This window comes from Carica papaya, chromosome 7 (genome assembly GCF_054855325.1).
Source record: "Carica papaya isolate Zhongbai chromosome 7, ASM5485532v1, whole genome shotgun sequence".
Classification (NCBI taxonomy): domain Eukaryota; kingdom Viridiplantae; phylum Streptophyta; class Magnoliopsida; order Brassicales; family Caricaceae; genus Carica; species Carica papaya.
The window spans coordinates 3,577,338-3,596,288 of NC_142315.1; the positions used below are offsets into that span (position 1 = coordinate 3,577,338).

General features: G+C 34.5%; 2 protein-coding genes across 2 annotated transcripts in view; one reads left to right on the forward strand and one right to left on the reverse strand.

Annotated features, from left to right (window-relative positions):
* Positions 1 to 6,540, reverse strand: part of NSF (AAA-type ATPase family protein) — a 32,269-nt gene extending 25,729 nt beyond the window's left edge. Inside the window, exons 1-9 of the mRNA XM_022046535.2 lie at positions 6,160 to 6,540; positions 5,310 to 5,405; positions 5,146 to 5,224; positions 4,995 to 5,045; positions 3,886 to 4,056; positions 1,678 to 1,832; positions 1,481 to 1,589; positions 793 to 892; positions 656 to 711 (exon numbers count right to left, since the gene is read on the reverse strand). Coding sequence (XP_021902227.1) covers positions 656 to 711; positions 793 to 892; positions 1,481 to 1,589; positions 1,678 to 1,832; positions 3,886 to 4,056; positions 4,995 to 5,045; positions 5,146 to 5,224; positions 5,310 to 5,405; positions 6,160 to 6,341 — 999 coding nt within the window. The 5' untranslated portion in view covers positions 6,342 to 6,540. The remainder of the gene's footprint in view (positions 1 to 655; positions 712 to 792; positions 893 to 1,480; positions 1,590 to 1,677; positions 1,833 to 3,885; positions 4,057 to 4,994; positions 5,046 to 5,145; positions 5,225 to 5,309; positions 5,406 to 6,159) is intronic.
* A 4,451-nt stretch (positions 6,541 to 10,991) lies between these two features.
* On the forward strand, positions 10,992 to 17,999 carry NFD1 (Ribosomal protein L21). Its single transcript, XM_022046682.2, has 5 exons — positions 10,992 to 11,523; positions 11,672 to 11,752; positions 13,543 to 13,644; positions 17,414 to 17,488; positions 17,591 to 17,999. The coding sequence occupies exons 1-5, from the start codon at positions 11,119 to 11,121 to the stop codon at positions 17,708 to 17,710; spliced, it is 783 nt and encodes a 260-aa protein (XP_021902374.2). The 5' UTR covers positions 10,992 to 11,118; the 3' UTR covers positions 17,711 to 17,999.
* Positions 18,000 to 18,951: the final 952 nt, after the last annotated feature.

Sequence of the window (18,951 nt, forward strand, 5' to 3'; positions counted from 1 at the left end):
CGATTTCTTTTTTAAGTTTAGCAATAATAAACATCTTAATTAGATAGGAAATCCATTAAATGACATCTGATTTGAAATTATTGTTTTTTCTGTTCGAACCTAATTTTATTATTCTATTATTATTATTATTTTATTTCATTTCTAATTTTTCTTATTACATATATTAATATATTATATAATATTCATAAATTGATTTATTTATCCATTTTTATATTTCTATTTCTAAATAAATAGATTTAGAATTCGAAATAGAATCTAATAATTAGATTTAGAATCTTTTTACACATTATAGTATAGAATGCTAACCTCTAAAACTATTAAGAGTTCTATGTTTTTTTTGTGGTGTCAATCATACTAAGGTAAAGGTGAATATATCCCCAACAATATGGAACCAAAACTAAAAATAGGTCACATGGGATCAGATCGAAAATCATGCTTTGTCATTGAAAAACTTTGTGAAGATTAAATAGATGTATCTTGCATAAGAAATTAGACTAAACAATGATAATGACAATCACACAGATAATGCTGGTGGCCGTGATTGTAATTATTAATACAGCATAAGAAATACAGCATATGAATGGCATATAAATACAGCATTATCTGTGTGATCGTCATAAGATAATGCTGAATGCAGCATCAGCAGATCTCATACCTTACAAATGGCATCAATTTCATCAAAAATTATGACATGCAAATCACTTTCATCCCCTGAAAAGTAAAAGAACATACATCAGCATATCTAATAGAGAAGCTAACTAAACGTACTCTTGACGAGAAAATTTATCTTACCACGAGTTCTTTGATCCTGCTCAGCATCAGCAAAGAGGTCCCTAACATTCTTTTCAGTCTCACCAACAAATTTACTTAGGACCTCTGGACCATTAACAATCTAGCAAGGTCCACCAAAAACAAAATGGACGGTTAGGGTCCGTTGGTCACTAGTTGTAAATAATATAGGATTAGCAGTAGCTAGTAACATAAGAGGCTTTTAATTGTTAAGAATCAGTTAGGTCCTGTTCCAGAAAATGGAGATGAAGGACGCACTCAGAAACTTTAGAAGAGACATTGAAATAGTACATCTCCATGTTGCAGGAGCTCATATGTGACAAGAGCAACCACAGACGCTAGATAAAGAAAACGATAGAGAATCATACAAAAGGCAGAAACATGCTGTGAAACAATAGTGAAGTTGGAAGAACAAGGTGAATCACAATTACTGAAGAGGAAATACTGATTTAGTCAAAGTTTCCACATAATAGAAGCTATCATTTATCAAATACTCTTTCTAAGAAAAAAAAAATCAAATCACATTACTTGAAGTCTCATTAACAATAAAAATAAATCCATGACATTCCTCTCCAGACCATAGAAGGGAAAAAAATTATAAACTCTTTGTTGGATCATGATAGCAGGGACAGTTATAATTCTCACTCTTAGCAGAACATAAATGGAAAATATAGAAAATTCATCTCCAGACCTTTGGTTCCTTTCCGTTCAACATTTTTCCAATTTGACGAGCCATAAGAGTTTTGCCAGTACCAGGAGGTCCATACAGTAGTATTCCCTTTACATGCTTAATCCCTAATCTGCAACATCAAAAAATCCATCTAACAAGAGAAAATTATGCTGATGAAGTATTAGGACCAGCATTAACTCATATAACCAGTTACTTACTTATTTGTCACATGAGGAGGAAATACACGAGATGCAAAAGCTCTTCGAAATATTTCGGCAAACTCTGCACTTATGCCACCTATACCCAGTGACTGTAGATTGAACTCCTTATGCCTAAAGATGTTGCTACTGGCAGCTTCACGCTGATTGAGTATCTGCATACACGTCACAATTGATTTTTATTTTTTGAGAAGACAAATGAATAAATTAATGAACTTATTATCAAACTGGAAATCAGTGGCAAACAGAATTTGTTTTTTAAGAAAAGTAGTGTTTCTTTCAAATGCGACAGATCCAAGGTTCTCTCTTAATCCCTTGCCTCCATATCCAAGATATTGAAGGGTTCTTTCCTAGAGAGTGTCTCTTTTTTTTAAGATTCAAGTTTGATGGGGGAAAAAAGTCATGGTGATGCTTGTTCTAATTATTGTGGCTTATAAGGAAAATACTATAGGAAAACCTATGATCCATGCAATAAAATTTATTTCATCTTTTATGCTTTTACTAGAATACCTCTATTAAAAATTATTAAATATTTTTTTCTATGCTTTTAATAATTTTATTAACTTTTCAACTTATAAGCACTTTTTTACCAAACCCCCATTATTTATGTATAGCCTACAAGTAAAATAAAAAGACACAAACAAGACATTTTCTACTTATTAGTCCAGAACTTGAAAGCTTTATGAGCTTATATGCCTTCCATGCTTTTTTAAGCACTTTTAAGTCTCAAAGCCAATTGGGAAATGTCGGCAATGGTCCCTTTCGGGAGAGGTTGTAAATGAACTAGCCAAAGTTCTTGGAGGTAAGATTGCTTCCTTCTCTATTAAATATGTTGGCCTTCTCTTGGTACTAAAATGGAATATATTGGGATATAGACCCGGTTTATTTCCAAAGTTAAAAAGAAGTTGTTTTCTTGGAAGAGGAGGAGACTAACCTTATGAATCCACGCTCTCAAATATCCTAATCTATTTCTTATCCATTTTCCCTATTCTGACGTGGCTAAAAGCGTAGAATCCTTACAATGTAAATTTTGCAGGTGAAGACACAATCAAAGTGTCTTCTGGTTGCTTGGGACAAGATAAAAAAAACCATATGTAAAGAGGGCTTAGCCATTAGGTCCATCTCTAAGTCTAACAAGATGTCGTTTGCTAATGGTAATGGCAGTTCCTTTCCTCTTCTAATGCTCTATGGAGGTACTTCATCATAAGTTGGCTTGAGGATAATTGGTGGACCACTAGAAGGGGCAAAGGTGCTTTTGGTCCAGCCCGTGGAGTTGGATTAGTAGAAACTAAAATCGAACTATGAATTCCATGAAGTTTCAACTCGGCTGTTGCAGTAGAATCAGATTCTGAATAGATAATTGGTGCATGGACAGACCATCAAAGATATCTACCATACAGTTTTTCTGGAGGCAAAGATTAGGGAGTCTTACGAGGAGAATGGTTATCGTAGTCAGTGAAACATACCTCGTCGAGGTTATCATAGTCGGTGAAACATATTTCTTCCTAATCCTAATGACTGGGAGGTGGGTGAATGGGTCAAACTTCTCCAAAGTTGGGAGCAACAAACAGACAGCCTTTTCTAATGACAGTCCCGATTGGAAAATCAACATAAGTCGTAACTTCAAAGTAAAGTCCCTCAACTACCATAATATTTCTGACCAGATTCTAGATTGTTACCCATGCAACAAGGGTGGAAGACTAAAGTTTCCCATTGTAATCCATTTTGGAGGCTGTACGGAGGAGGATCCGCACTTTAGATAATCAGACTAGGAGAGTAATGGAACCATGATCAACAGCTACTTTTTTTCTTTTGTGTGTGTGCTTGTAGAAATAGGAACCCCTAATGATCTTCTCCTCTCTCTTTGTGAGATAAGAAGACTGTAGTAGTTCGGCTTCACTCTTTAAACCTCTCTTGGGGATGTGAACAATATCTTTTTTTTTATAAATAAAAAGAATGGGATATGCAACGATATCAAGAAAGAAATTTGGACTTGAGATAGTGTTGTGGCTCCAAGAAAAAGATCATCACCCCAATTCCCTTATACAGTTCTTGGCTTATCTAGGAGGAGAATAATAGGAGGGCATTGGACCTGGTCAAAATACTAGGAGAGCCCTAGGATTTCAAGAATTGACAGATTTCTTGGTTTCATGAATATTTAGCACGCAATTAGAGAAGGATAAGCTCAACATAAAATCAAAATATGACCTTTATTCCACTTGCATTTGATGCTTCAAAGATGATATATGTATCGTTGGAGATCATTCCCCTTTCAATTCCACTTGATTTTTCTTGGTCCTCGACAACAGCTTGATTGACCGTGAAAATATAATTAGTTCCATGATATTCAAATGAAACTCTTTGGCCTGCTGTCATAACCTGCAGAAACAAACCAGTGCAATACAACTTGTTATACAGACTGATTACAAAACATCTTGAGAAAGATTAGACAAGTAAAAGAGAGTTAATAAAATCCAACCGTCTTAACTATGCTACTAATATTCTTACTGTCCCCCAATAAAGTAGATAAAGATCTAATTTCTGTCATTCCAATGCATTTGAAATATCACCATATAGTTATAAGCACCAAGCTTAAGGATCTAGTATGTTACACTGTGAGAAAAGGCTATAGACAGAACCTTGATAACAATACAATTCCTGGTTAAAATTATACAACCTTAGCTGTCCATAATTATCTCTTTCTCTTGACAGAGCTACAATTTCCTTACTCTTGCCCCATAGATTTTAAAGCAGAAATTAGTTTAACGAGCAACCACTTGATCTAACATGAACAGTTTGAAGCAATTTTCTTTGTCTTGTCTTAAAAAAAAATTCTCTGTTCCAGTCTTTGTTATTTGGCATGTAACTCAAAATGTCTTTCACAATGAATAATGTAGACATATTTTAGCAGCCGAAACACCATGAAGAGGCAGTGGCAACATGAATCTTTCTATTTTGTAACGTCCTTCCTTTTGATGTAAGCTTATTTAATTCAAAGGTCATCATATCTTTCTCAAACCTAGATTCTCATCATTTTTCCCCTCTACCCTTATCCCCATTCCTTAGCCTCGCACCAATCTTTGGATGGCTGATTACTGTGTCCACGGGTCTCCTATCTTTTCTTTTGAAATATTAAAAAGAACAGGAGATTAAAATAGAAACCAAGTAAAATTTGGAACTAAACAACTACGTAATGCCTTCGTGCAATCCCCATTCCCGGTGGACTGGTTCTCGAATTTTATCACTTTGAAACAGACAACATTTTGAGGATGTAATAGTAACAAGCATATGCAATAAGAAACTGCTAGAAACTCTACCTGATCAATGAACCTCTTCCTCAGTTGCTTAGCAAGGAGAATAGCATCAACCTGTGTAACAAAGTGAATAAATTGTAAATCCCACCCCAACTGAAGCAGCCCATAACAAAAAAGAAAATAAAAGGAAAAAAAATCTAAACAAACCACCAACCTGTTCACTTTTACCCTTCTTCACAAATTCTAATTCAAGTGTTAGTATTGCAAGGTTAAAATTTTCTGGAGGAATAAATCTACAAACGCAAAAAAAAAAGAATATTTAGAAACCAGAAACGGGAAGCAACAGGAAGAGAAAACCTTAAGGCAGTACCAAATTACCTGCACACGGATATCGGCTCACCAGTAGAAACTCTAGCATCCCGACGTTGGATTGCATTCAATGCAATATATCCATCACGAATGTTCTCATGCGGAGTATCTCTAAGTTAAGTCCACAAAGCTAAAAGATTTATCATTATTCAAATATTTACTGCCCATTCTCATTTAATTCATACTATATTTTTCAGTTAAATTACTAACATATCTAGATGTAGAGAGGGATGATAATTTTCATCTATGGATCCGTTCCATCCCTGGCTTGAAATCCTTGGTGGTGAAAGTCTAATTGTTGCACGGAGGAACTAGAGTTCCATTTCCAAAGAGTTCAAACTAGGAGTAGATTGGATGTAAACATGACAATTACGATCATCCATCTTAAGCCTATGCTAGTAATTAAACAATGTGATAGGAGTAGAATGAGAATTAAACACCACATTACGGAACAAAATAGCGCTGGCATTCACATTCATTTCCACACATTTGCCGCCTATCACTCGGTTCATTTATTACAGTCTCGATTCTGCTGGAGTTGGAGCAAATACATTTTCCTCTGCTCGCGCCGTGTATGATGTTACATTTTAATCCAAATAAAAATCCGTTGGCTAAATTGTCTTTCCGTCATATTCACATCCACATCCAGCAGCAAATTCATACCTATAGTTCAACTATCTAATTGATGGAGCATATCCAAATCATTTGGTAGTTTTAAAAACGTTGCGCGGTGCAGGAAGATAAAATTAAGAAAGTAACTTATGAGGAAGTTCAAATCCAAATACCATGCTTGTATATGAAATTAACTGATTAAGAGCAAGAATTACGTGAAAATGAAGAGGACAAAGAGAAAGGATATGCAAGAGAGAGGACAAAGGATCCAACGTTAGCGAGGAAGAGGCTGGTGCCAGGGACGGCGAAGCTTTGAAGATCGGAGCGGGAGCAGAAAGCGAGATTGGTGACGGCGAGATCTGACGCAGGTGTGTTAGTCACGATCATGTTCTTGGCTGCAGAGGATGGCGACCTGAACCGACCTGCCATCGCTGTTCAGATCAATCCCGTAGTAAGAATTTGTGGAAGTAGAGAGAAGAAAGGGGATTTCTTCTGAGCAAAGGAAACCCGATGAAGAAAAGGAGAAGAGGAAACAGTTGGTTTTGGGTCCTGCGCGGGAGGGAGAAAAGGACAAATAGATGGAAACCAAAGCAAGTAAACGCAGCTTGATCCCGAGACCCGACCCTTTTGTTTGTCCCAATTAAATGTCCGGTTAAATCAATTATATATAAATATATATATGTAAGTAATGGATGTAATAATATTATTTTTTAAAATAATTTTGCAAATAATATAAATTATTTAGTAATCAATGTATATTACCAAAATGTATTTATTCTAAATTCTACATAATTTTTTAATAACAACATTTTCGAACTTTTTTGATAATTTTTTAAATATGTAAATTATTTAGTAAAAATGTGGATATTATCATAATGTAATTCGTCCAAACCTAATATAATTCTCTAATGGACATGTAATGCCCAATTTATTTTTATACAATTTTTAAATTAATTTATAAATTTAATTTTTTAATTTTTTAATTTTAACTTAATGTAAAAATGAAGAAAATTAAGTGAATGATAAAATTAAAAATAATTTTGGTAAAAAATGGTGAAAATTTGGGTTGTTGAGGTATTTTTGAAAAAAAAATCAGAAATCGGAATTAAAATATAATTTAAGAAAGTTTTACCAAGTAAGATGCCCAGTCAGCAACTCCAACGAACCAGAACGCATTGCGTGGCGAGGGATGCTGATGCAGTGCCACGCGGGCGATCCGCATGCCAGCGATCGGACGACCCAGATCCGCTCCCGCGCGCACAGACGACCCAGATGCGTGTTTTCCCCATATGCGATCAGACGGTTAAATTTAAAAGCGATCAACGATTCAAATCTACTTCCTATTTAATCGCGATCGGACGATCCAGATCAAACGTGATGGATGACCCAGATTAAAAAGAGACGGATATAAATAACGTTCTTCACACCAAATTCTAACTCTAGCCGCCATACACCCTTGCCGAAGAAGAAAATCTAGCCGCTGGGAAGGAGAGCCGTCGTCACATGCCGCCACATTGGAGCCACTTCTGACCGTCAAAAGAGGTAAAAAAAAAATTCTTTGTTCATAATTTAATTTTAAACACCCTCATGGCCAAATTGGAGCCAAAAGACTGGCGAATTTGCCGGAAACCACGGACAAAGCCTAGTGACGCCGCCGCAGGAAATTGCAAAAAAGCCTCCGATGAGGCCCTTCCGGATTCCTATTATACGTAATTCTTTCACTATTATAACCACTGTTTCCTACTCCATAAGTTGACCGAAGCGAAACACCACATCACAAATGTGAGTCAATAGAGTCGTCGTACTAGAGAACCCCGCCGCCGGTGAGTTTCGATGTTTCATTTTTTTTGGGCCAACCGAAACCCCTTAACGTATTTTATCACAAAGATTAATACAAAACCATGCCAAAAACAGCTGACCCGAAGCAAACCACCGTGCCAAAATTTCAGAATTGGCCAAAAATAGGTCTTGACACCAATTTTGGATTTTTGGGATATTTGTAAGTACTTGTAATGCGTTTTAATCCCCGAAAAAAAAATTCAGAAAACTCGAAGACCACCAATAGGTACAGTCAGCAAGTTTAGTTTTTCAGGCATCAATTTGAGTAAGAATCCTTTACCTTTATTTTCTGTTATAAAATTAAAGTTAAATTAATAATAATACAGTGTGTGGTCCAATTTAAAAAATATTCATAATTAATCACGAGTTATTAATAGAGACAAAATCATAAATTATTCACTGTTGATTCATGTTGAATTAGTTTACAATTTGGATGCATGATAATATATGTTGATTGATTTTATAGTTTTGGATGTATGTATTATTGTTTTATCTGATTACGGTTGAATTGAAAAACTGAAGATTAAAGGTAAACGGAAAATTGTGTGATTAAGTGAATAGATGAAACGACAGCCTTACTAGATATCCTAAGAGATGGTGGACGGATCGGGTGCATAAGGAATCTTACCGTGAACGTTGTCTCATACTGGACGGGGTATCGAAACTTAGTAATTTGACACTCATACCAGACGGGGTATGGGAACGGTCCGTTTCACTCTCATACATGACAGGATATCGAGATTTTGTAATTTGGTGCCATACCAGACGTGGTATGGGGACAGTTCGTTAATTAAAAATATTAAAAAAAATGGTTCACGCATTGTGAGGATATCTCTATGAACTCCCATTGATACCAGTAGGCTGATTAAAGAGAAAATTGTTGTTCCAACCAATTGCATATGAAATTATAAAATGTGTTATGTTATTGTCTCTATAAGTTATTTTGTAAATTTCGCTACGGTAAGTAGACGGTAAATGATTTTATTTATGATGAATGAATTTGTTTAATTAAGAGCTCCATTAGTTGTTTTAATTTTTTTACAAACTTTAATTTATGTATCGGTGAGTACTGTGATATTCTTAATAGGATAGTGTAGGTTATTCCTTTATTAATAATTTTAGATCAAGATGAGAAATATTCAAAGCCCGATCTACAAGAGGGTTACGATTAGGATGTCAATTTTATTTATTTTCCGTTTATTTCTTTATTTTTTTTTATTTCCTTCAAAAGGTAATTCTCGTATAATATTTGAGACTTTAAGTTTTTGTGTAAGAAATATAAATCTTAATTATTTATTTTGCTTCTGCACTAAATTTATAATTTATTTCATTTACAATTTTCAGGGTCGTTACAAGACAAGTTTTCATAGTTTTTGAAATAATTTTTTAAACATACAACTTATGAAGTACAATTTTGAATATATATATATATATATAGTGTATTTGAGTCTAAATTTAAATATAATGTTTTCAAATAATTTTAGAGTGTATAAATTAGTTTAAATACTCTACTTAATTGGAATTCATATTATTTAATTGGATTAAATATTAGTTTAGTATTTATTAACAAAAAAATTTACAAAAAATGAGAATATTATATAAAATAAAAATTAATATATATTATACTAAATAATGATTTATTTTTTAGTATATTTATATGTATATGTATATGAATGAATATAATTATGGTTATTCAGTTCTTAATTTGTACCGAGAAACTAAACTAGATACAATTGTTTAGTCTAGACAAACTAAATTGAATATAAAACAGTCTAGTACTGGATCTATGATATTTTGGACCAAAGAATCTGATATTAGTTTGATCATAATATGATTTTAATAAAATTAAAATTCACATATATATACTAAAGAATTAATATATATATATATACACACATACAAGACACACACTAGAAATGCATATTGTAGTCTTTGTGTGTGTGTGTATTATTTTTTATTTTATTTTCTTTATGGTTTATGATTTAAGACTTTGAATTCAGGGTTTATAGTTTAAACCTTACATTTTTAAGGTGTATGCTTTATGATATAGAGTTTTGTTGAAGTTTAGGCTTTAGGATTTAAAGTTTAGATTTTATGATTTAAGATTTTAGAGTTTAAGAATTGAAGTTTAAGGTTTATAATTTAGAATTTTAAGATTTATGGTTTATAGTTTAGAGTATATGACTTAAGATTCAGGATTTAATATCGAAAGTTTATGATTTAAGATTTATAGATTTTAGAGTTTAAAATTTAGAGTTTATAGGTTTAGGGTTTATGATTGAGAGCTTAAAGTTGAGGGTTTAGGATTTTAAGATTTAGGTTTTAAGATTTTAATATTTAAAGTTTAAGGTTTAAGAGTTTAAAACTTATAACTTATAATTTAGACTTTAGAATTTAAGGTTTAAGCATTAGAATTTAATCTTTAGTGGGTTAGAATTGGTGTTTAGAGTTTAGGTTTTGGAGTTAATGATTTAGAGTTTATAATTTATTGCTAAAGTTTTATGGTTTAGGATTTTAGAGCTTAGAATTTTATTATTTGTGATTTAAGATTTATGGTTTATAGGTTTATGACTTTTAGTTTAGTGTTTAAAATTTTAAAATATAAGGTTTTTAATTTTAGGATTTAGAGTTTAGAGTTCATGATTAAAGGTTTTATGTTTTAAGATTTTATAATTTATGGTTTATGATTTAAGATTTAGAGTTTATAATTTTAATGTCTAGAGTTAAGAGTTAATTTAGGTTTAACATTTAAGATTTAAGATTTAAAGTTTAGAAGTTTAGGATTTAGTATTTAAATTTTAAAATTTATGTCCGTGATAAATATTTAAATCTTCAGTTTAAATTTATTTTTAATTTAATTTTTAAATTAGTTTGAATCAATTCGATAGAGTCAGTACTACTAATAATTGAATTTACATATAATAAAAAATTATTTAGTTAATTTGTTATTTAGGTTGGAAGAATGTAAAATTATAATTAATACCATGCTAATTCTATATTTATATATATGCATATATTAAATTTGTTTTTTAAAAGAATTAATCCTAGATGATGGGACATTATCTATAAGAAAAAAATGAAATTAAGTGTACTTTTTTAAAGAATAATGAAATCAGTGCTTTAAATTATAATTATTTTTTAGATTATCGCACATAAATTAATTTTGTACCTATACATGTATTATTTAATTTTTAATATATACATGTAAAATAACATATAATATTGTGAACAGACATGGTTTTCAAAAAAACAAAAAAAAGAGGTTCAGAAAATAAACCTCCAAACCTCCTAAACCCTTTTGTTGAACAGTGAACTCGGGGAACATCAGAATCCAGAGATCAAAACACCCATACCAAAAGCGCCGTTCATGGCGAGCCGCCGGTACCTCAACGCGCTCAGTCGCGGTGCCGCGGCGCTTATCTCGGCGAACTCAAGGCCTTCCCTCTCCTCCTTGAAGCCTATTCATGCTCTCTTCATTCCCATCTCTTCCGAAACGTTGATCCCAACCCAAACCCAACTCATAGAGCCTTCATGGTTCGCCTCATGGATTGACCATTGCCGCTACTTCTCGTCGAACCGGAGTGACGACGACGAAGAGGAAGAGAGCAGTGACGAGGGAGAGGATGACACGACGCCTTCTGATCTGCAGAGAGAGTATTCGGTGGAAGAGAAGGAAGAGGAGGCTGCGGCTATTGGGTACAAAGTAGTCGGCCCACTCAAGCGGTCTGACCGCGTTTTTAAACCGTACGAACCGGTTTTCGCAGTTGTTCAGGTTTCATTACTATAATTAGATAATCTGGTTCTCTTTTTGGGCGTTAACAGTGAAAATGTTGATATCTTTTTTCCTTTTTTCAATTTTAAGTTTGCTTGTGTTCTTATACTTTCTATTTCCTGGTGGGTTGGATGTGGTTTTTGAGTAGGTTGGGTCGCATCAGTTTAAGGTGAGCAATAGAGATTGCATTTATACTGAGAAGTTGAAATTCTGCGAAGTGAACGACAAGGTAAGCCACGTTTCCTGTTTTTATTCTTGTACAAAAATTGAGCTAAATGCGGATATTGCTACAGTTGTCGCTTGCTATGCACTTAGAAGTGCTTTAAAATACGTATCTTTTTTTAATTCTTGAAAATGGTTTTTTTTATTTGAAACGATACGGGTTGGTTATATTTACAGATTGCTAAGCAAGTCTTCTCTATTCTGGGTGGGTTTTGTCTGAACTTTCCTTTGATGATATTATACGAGAAAGTAAACTATTGTAGTTTCCGGGTTTTTCTGTCCTGATATATGTTTGAGTGTTCAATAGTGTGATATGCTGGTGTTAAGCATAGTAAGATGAAGGAGAAGAGGGCTTATTTGGCTAATTTGTACCAGTTGGTGGTTTCAAAAGCTTAATTCATTGTTCTTTTAGATTTGGGCTTTTTTGTAACCATTTTACATCCTACCGTAGTGGTGATTAGTAACAAATAGCATGGTAGTAGTGTTGGATATTTGACAATTTCTAAACCCACTGACAAAAATTTCATATTGCCAATGTATTTTGGAAAGTTGTAGTCCCTTTGAAGGTAAAAGTGTTTTGATGGACCGCTATGAACGAAATATGTAACACTAATGATTTGTTTCAAGTCCAACGCCCTCACTATGCTCTGTCCCCTGATATGTGTTTTGTGCTTCAATAGTGGTGAGACTTTTTCCCACTTGTTTTCACTTTGTAACATGGTGTGGAAAGTATGGACTAATCTGATGAATAAATTTGGTGTCAACTGGGTGGTGGTCCCACAGTTGATATTTTTATAAACTCATGAAGTCAGGGGGTTAGAGTTAGAAAAGAAGCTAAGGTACTATGGCGAGGTGCTACTTTTGCAGGTCTTTGGGGTATATGGCTAGCAAAGAATTGACGAATTTTCCTTAATTGGGCAATGACACTCCACGAGCTCAAAGAGAGTCATCTTTTGTGGTGTCCTTTCGGGCAAAAGCTCATGGGCACTTCATAAACATGAGCATCTTAAAAGATATTGGCACCGAGGGGGTGCCATCGCCCTTACCACTAGACTTAGAAGACTTCAATGGCAAAAGCCAAAACCCCACTGTAAAATTCACAGGGAAATGCACTTTTTGCTTTCTTCCTAGGCACTGCCTCTTTTCATCCTGTCTTTCACCGCTATGTCTCGTACTAACCTTCTATCTGCAGCCCCCAACAGCCACTGGAAGGGCACACATGACTCCCATACACAGATCCCTGTGCATTATAAATATATCTGTAATTGAATTTTTAGACTGACTTCTGTTATTTAATAAAATACTCTAGGGTTTTTCAATTTTCTAGTTATATGTGCATGCAATCAAACCCTTATCTATGATGTTTAAGATTTATTAGATGTGATGTTTAAGAAGTTTTAGGTATAATGTCTAATTTTTATCCCTAAATTCTTAAGTAGAGAAATTTGTCCTAATTTGTTCTCCATCATTCTTTGTTTTCTTCTGGCTTTTGCTCTTGGTGCTATGCTGCATGATAGCTTCATGATTTGTGCAGGATGGCAAAAATTTTATTTTACGGGAAAAACTGCATTGGGTTTTATTATTGTTTGCATTTACATTTTCCTGAAAAGCGTTCTGGTGTATTATCTTGGAAGAAAAAATAATGGGGCACTACTGCATCGAGTTTTATTATATTTTTTTCATTTACATTTTTCTGAAAAGCTTTCTAGTGTATCATCTTGGAAGAAAAAAGAATGCTTATCTTTGTCTCCTATATAATTGATTTTTCATTGATTCTTTAGAGAACTTGTATTGCAGTTACTTCTAAACAAGGTTCTTCTGCTGGGCTCAGGAACCCAAACAATTATTGGTAGGCCTACGGTGCCAGACGCAGCTGTTCATGCAGTTGTTGAAGAACATGTAAGTGATATATCCGTTCTCTCTCTCCTCCCTCCCACTTTTTTCTATGGCGATCATACCAGCATTCCCCCTGCCATGCAAGAGGAACAAAAGGGGAAAAGTAGTTGCTTAATTAGAGGTAGGGGAATGCATGTTATTGAAGCATCATACTAGATTGGTTTTTTTCCCAACCTTATGTCCTTATCTTTCAGGAAAATTTATGAACACAAAATTCCAAAGTCGAACAGTATACATTGTCCCCAAGATTCACAGAAAATTATCCTTTGGGTGTTGCATAGCTAGCAAGCTATCTCTTGGAATTTTGCTTAAACAAATTTTGGCTCCCAAACATGGAGGACGGGAAACTTAAAAGTGAGAAATTTTCTGGAAAATTGACAGAATATCCTTTGGATATAAATTTCTAGTTAATTACCTTCTGGAATTTTCAAGAATTTGGTCTGCCAAACATTAAGGTGAACTGATGAATAAAATATTTCTTTTCCAATTTGCTTTTCTTTTTATCTGAATGGTGTGTTGTGAGGGTGGTTGGGTTATGCAGACAAATTAATGTCACCAAATCATCTTTATGTTAATGTTTTCCTTTCATTTTTCAAATACTAGGACTAATGAAGAGAATGAGGTTTTATTGCTGAAGCTTAATATACCTTGCCAAGCCTTAATCTGTTCCAATTTTTTTGGTTGTTTATCAATGTGGTTTATACTATGATGTATACCTTTTATTTGAAGAAAAAAGGTGGTTTATACTATCATGATTCTTCTTTTAGCCCCTAATATGAACTTTTTGGTGAGTTGGTAAGAAAATAAGGAAAAAAGAAGGCAAATAGAGGAAAAACAGAAGTGCAGCTAGAAAACAAGAGTTTTAGGCTCCATCATGTGTGCTTCAATAATTCATATAGCATTTTTGAAATTGTTGGTGTTGTAAACTCAAATGGTTTGCTCATCAGTAGAAAGTTATGCTTAGAGAAAGGCACGATGATGAATTGAACTACAAATTGCTTTATTTGTTAATGCCCTAAACAACAGGAGGATGGAACTTTGATGGATACCGAGGAATATCTCTCATGAATAGGTATTTCTGGTTGTGATTGTAAGGGAAACCAATCAGGGAATAAATTTGTTTTCCAAAGAAAAAGGATAATCTAAGATTTATAGGGTATAGCCTTGTTAATTTCAAAGCTCTAGACTTCACATGTAGAAAGGTGATTTGAGTCTAGCCTGTCTTTAATATGATCGTAAGAGGTACCTTGCATAACGAATTTCTAAAAGCAAGATTTATACATTTTTCCATTGACGCAAAATGGCATAATATCCAATAAGTTATGTTCTCCTGAAAGAGTCCATAAGTCTGTGGAGATTATAACTTTGAGAGCCATGTCACTCTCGTCACCAATGAAGTTCTTGGTGATCGAGAGGAAGTTTGTTATGTGGTTTTAGAGGGGAGTGGGGTTGATACCCAGGGCCTTTCTGAGGATGATATTAGGTGCAGAGTGTCTTCTTAACCAAGAGTTATCTTGGATATTTAGGTCAATTGTCTTCTATTTGACTAAAGGCTACCATCAATGTGCTTCTCTTCATTTTTTTAGTGGGGTGGGGGAAGGGGAGGAAAGGTGGGAGGGATTGCTGGGACATAAAGGCTAGCATCGCTGGTCCATGATGATGGGGTTGGGGGCATATTCTTATAAAAAAATCAAGAAGTCAAGGTGGATTTAGAGATACCAAGAAGTCAAACTGCATAGAAGATCTTCTTCCCCAAGGGATTGAGGCCAATAAATGATGTTGCTCATTTATTATGAAGAGATTGCTCTTCCAAATCTTGGCCAAAATTGTCAAGAGATTGGTTCTCTGAAGAAACCTCTTGAGCCAGTAGTCTTAGCTGAGATCTTGTTTGACTTTCAGGAAGGTCTTGCTTGGTAAATAACTTTAGAGATGCTTGATATATAAGAATTTCTCTAGAGGTATAGTGCAGGTGAAATATAGATTTGCATGTCCGGATGAAATCACTTCGTGTCTCAGGAAACCTGATAGTCCTGGAGTGGAAGTGGATTAAGATTCAGGGTTGTCGGGAGGCTTTGAGGCCTAATCTCCAATTCAAGTTGGGCTCGGTAGAGGGTGAACTTTTGGATGGATGGTTTCGTGGTAACTTTTCAAGTTGCAGTTCCTTACACTGTATAGTGGTGCCAGGAGGAAAAGGAGTCTGATCAATGAATGCTTTTTCTCTGGCAACAGTGGAAGATTATTTGGGATGTTGGCTTGATCAGTATCTCAAAAATTGAGACTTGGATGACTACTTTGGTGGCCTCAGCTGCTGTCTTTAGTTAAGTGTCCTACCCTCCTGAGAAGACCTTCCTATGTGGAGTCTGAGTTGGGGCCTTCTGAGTGAAATTTTTTATTTCCATCATAGTCAGTTGCAATTTAGCTTTGAGTAATTTTCAATAAAAGCAAATTTAGAAAAAGCAAAACCTCCCAGGGGAAGAATTTGACCGCTGATAACCTAATAAAGTGTGGGAAGGTGTTGATTAATGGTTTTTTTGTGTGTGTGTGTGTTTTATGATATACGGTTCTGGAATTTCTGACCTTGAAGTGGGCCTTGGGGAGTTTGGCCTTTCTGGAATTGTGAACTTGGCAGAATACTTTGGCTGGTAGAACAGGATGTAGCTTCTACTTCCATGTCTATTTTTGCACGTCTGGAAAGAAAGGACTATGATAGCTTTTGATGGAGTGTATTCCTTAACCAAAATTTACATCCCATAAAACAAAAGAATGTGGGTTCTGAATCATTGATTTTAGATCCTATGTTTTTTTGTTTGAGGATCATCCTCTTTCTTCTTGGGAGCATTTATGGAACTTGATTGATATTTTGACATCCTTTTGTTGTGTTATTTTGTACTTAGATGGCATTCTCCTGGTGCTTTGTCTATAACGTTTTTTTTCGTCTACAAAAGCTTTCCTTTTGTTGGTTGGTGATATACAGCTTATACCAGTTCCAAGTGTGAGTGAAGGCATAATATAAATGATATAAAGGAACTATGACTAGTCCTTTGATTTCTGTTTTGCTTCAAGCTAGGTAAATTTCTTGTCCCTACATAGATTAGTAGGAATAGAAATTCCTCTCTATAAGAAATTCATGGCAAGAGCTGAATTGGTTCAAGTAATTGAAGCAAACAGGAAGTTGTAACTACATTAATGTTAGGCCATTGCTTCATGTGTCACGCTGAATCTTTCTGATGAGTAAATGCTTAGATTAACACATCCAAGAAAGAAAATGACTGCTTTGAGCATTATATCACCTGCATGCATTTTCAACCTCCATTTTTCTAAATTTCCCCAGAAAAAGGCATTATGAGTTATCTGCAACTCTTTGGTTTTTGAATCTGTAGTTTAACTAGTATATTGTGTCAGAAGCCCTAGTCATTTAGCTTTGACGTGAGTTCACCACAACACTGAATGTTGGCAAGCTAGAGAATAAGAGTTGAGAAGAAGGTAGAGAGGAGACAGAGGAAGAAGAATTTAGGGGGGGGAGAGAGACAGAGAGAATGAGAATAGTTAGAATTTGAATTTCCCGAAATGATTTGAATTTTCATTACAATGTCTATTCATACTATGTTGACGACTATAATGTCAGTTATAATCAACCATTCACAACCCGTGACTCCAATTTACCCTCTACACCTGATCCTTCACACTGTACTCATGGTATGGTACAATCTTATTTCTTCTCTTTGATACACAGTCAAGGGCTTACTGACATATTGTCACTCTATTTTCTCAGGCATTAGATGCAAAGGTACTTATTTTCAAGAAAAAGAGAAGAAAGAATTACCGCCGAACGAAAGGACATCGCCAGGTATGTAAAAGATATTTGTGTAAATAATGGTGGCTTGGTCCTTTTGTCTGTAAATATTTTTATGGGCTGATCACGTTTATCTGTTATTATATTTTTATCCAGGAATTGACTAAGTTGAGAATAACTGACATTCAAGGAATAGAAAAACCAGAAACAAAGGTTGATGGGAAGCCTTTCAAGGCAGCTATTAAGAAGCCGGAAAAGGTTGCAGTTGCTGCTTAGGGTGGATTTTTAATGCAACTGTATCCTTTGCAATAAGGGCAGTCAATTGTTGCAACTTCCAAGCTATATGATTTCATGATAATACAAAAATCAAGCTCCCATTGGTGATTTGCTTAATGTACATTGTTGAAGGCTAGCAGAAACATGTTGCTAGTAACCTTGGCACCACTAAAATTTTGCACTTCTGTATTTATTTCTATTTTCTTTTATTTAGCTCTCCTGCTTAGGAACGTGCAATTGAAAAAGCTCCATTTTGCTCTCAAAAAGTGTTTTTCCAGTTTTGGGTCAACATTATCCTGTCTTATTGGCTTTTATTACTGATCTTTACCATGTTTCCAGGTAACAAATGTTATGGCTAAATACTGGTGTGCTTTCTTTTATGTTCTTTTTGTGATTTCTTATTTATCTCATCAATGTTGAATGTAATATAAATGTTGAGGTAGGTTGAACAGCTTTTAGTTTCTGAGAACTTGAACTATCAAGCTTATAGGGGAGTTTGTTCCATGTTCATGATTGTCAGAATGTTATCAGAAGAGTCAATTGCATGAAAGATGTGCAGGTACAGAATGGAGTTTGTGAATCTGTGGAATTCATCTTTTTTCTGCCCAATTTAACCTTTTTTAAACATTCTTCAGTGTTTGATCGTGGAAATTAGGAATAGTCAAGTTTCTCACTGTTGAAAATTATGGCAGGCTAGTTTTGTTGATCTGACAAATATAAACGAGCCCTTCTAAGTCAATAGTGTGGATTAATTGTTTATGCTTTTCTTGTACTTTACTTTTTTGCCCAAAAAGCAGTAAAGCAGCTCATCAATTATCTAGCAGGTCCACTCTCCACACTGCTCCCATAGGATATGGTTGCACAATTTGCTGGGTCCATGTGATACTCACCTATTAGATATCTCCCACAGGTATTATATATCTCCTGAGGCTATGTCTGACTTACTATATGATGTTGATAATTGAATGATTTTTCTTTCTTTTTCTTTTCTAAATGAATTGAGGTAGATTTTGATTTCTAGCCATGAGAAATTGAATGCAGAAATTGTGAATGATATGCAAAATTGTATTAATAACCTTGTTTTGGTCTTGGGAAGCATAGCAAAGGAAGAGATTTTGTCTCGATTCATATTCCTTCACATACCTTATCCAAAATTAGACCACTTTGCACTTTGAAACATATGGATAGAGACAATGACAGAGCATCCGATCTACCATTAATACCATTACTTTCCTTATCAT

Coding starts and splice junctions, on each gene's coding strand:
- NFD1 (XM_022046682.2), top strand. CDS start 11,119: ATGGCGAGCCGCCGGTACCTCAACGCGCTCAGTCGCGGTGCCGCGGCG. Junction 11,524..11,671: donor CGGTTTTCGCAGTTGTTCAG/GTTTCATTACTA, acceptor GTTTTTGAGTAG/GTTGGGTCGCATCAGTTTAA. Junction 13,645..17,413: donor ATGCAGTTGTTGAAGAACAT/GTAAGTGATATA, acceptor CTATTTTCTCAG/GCATTAGATGCAAAGGTACT.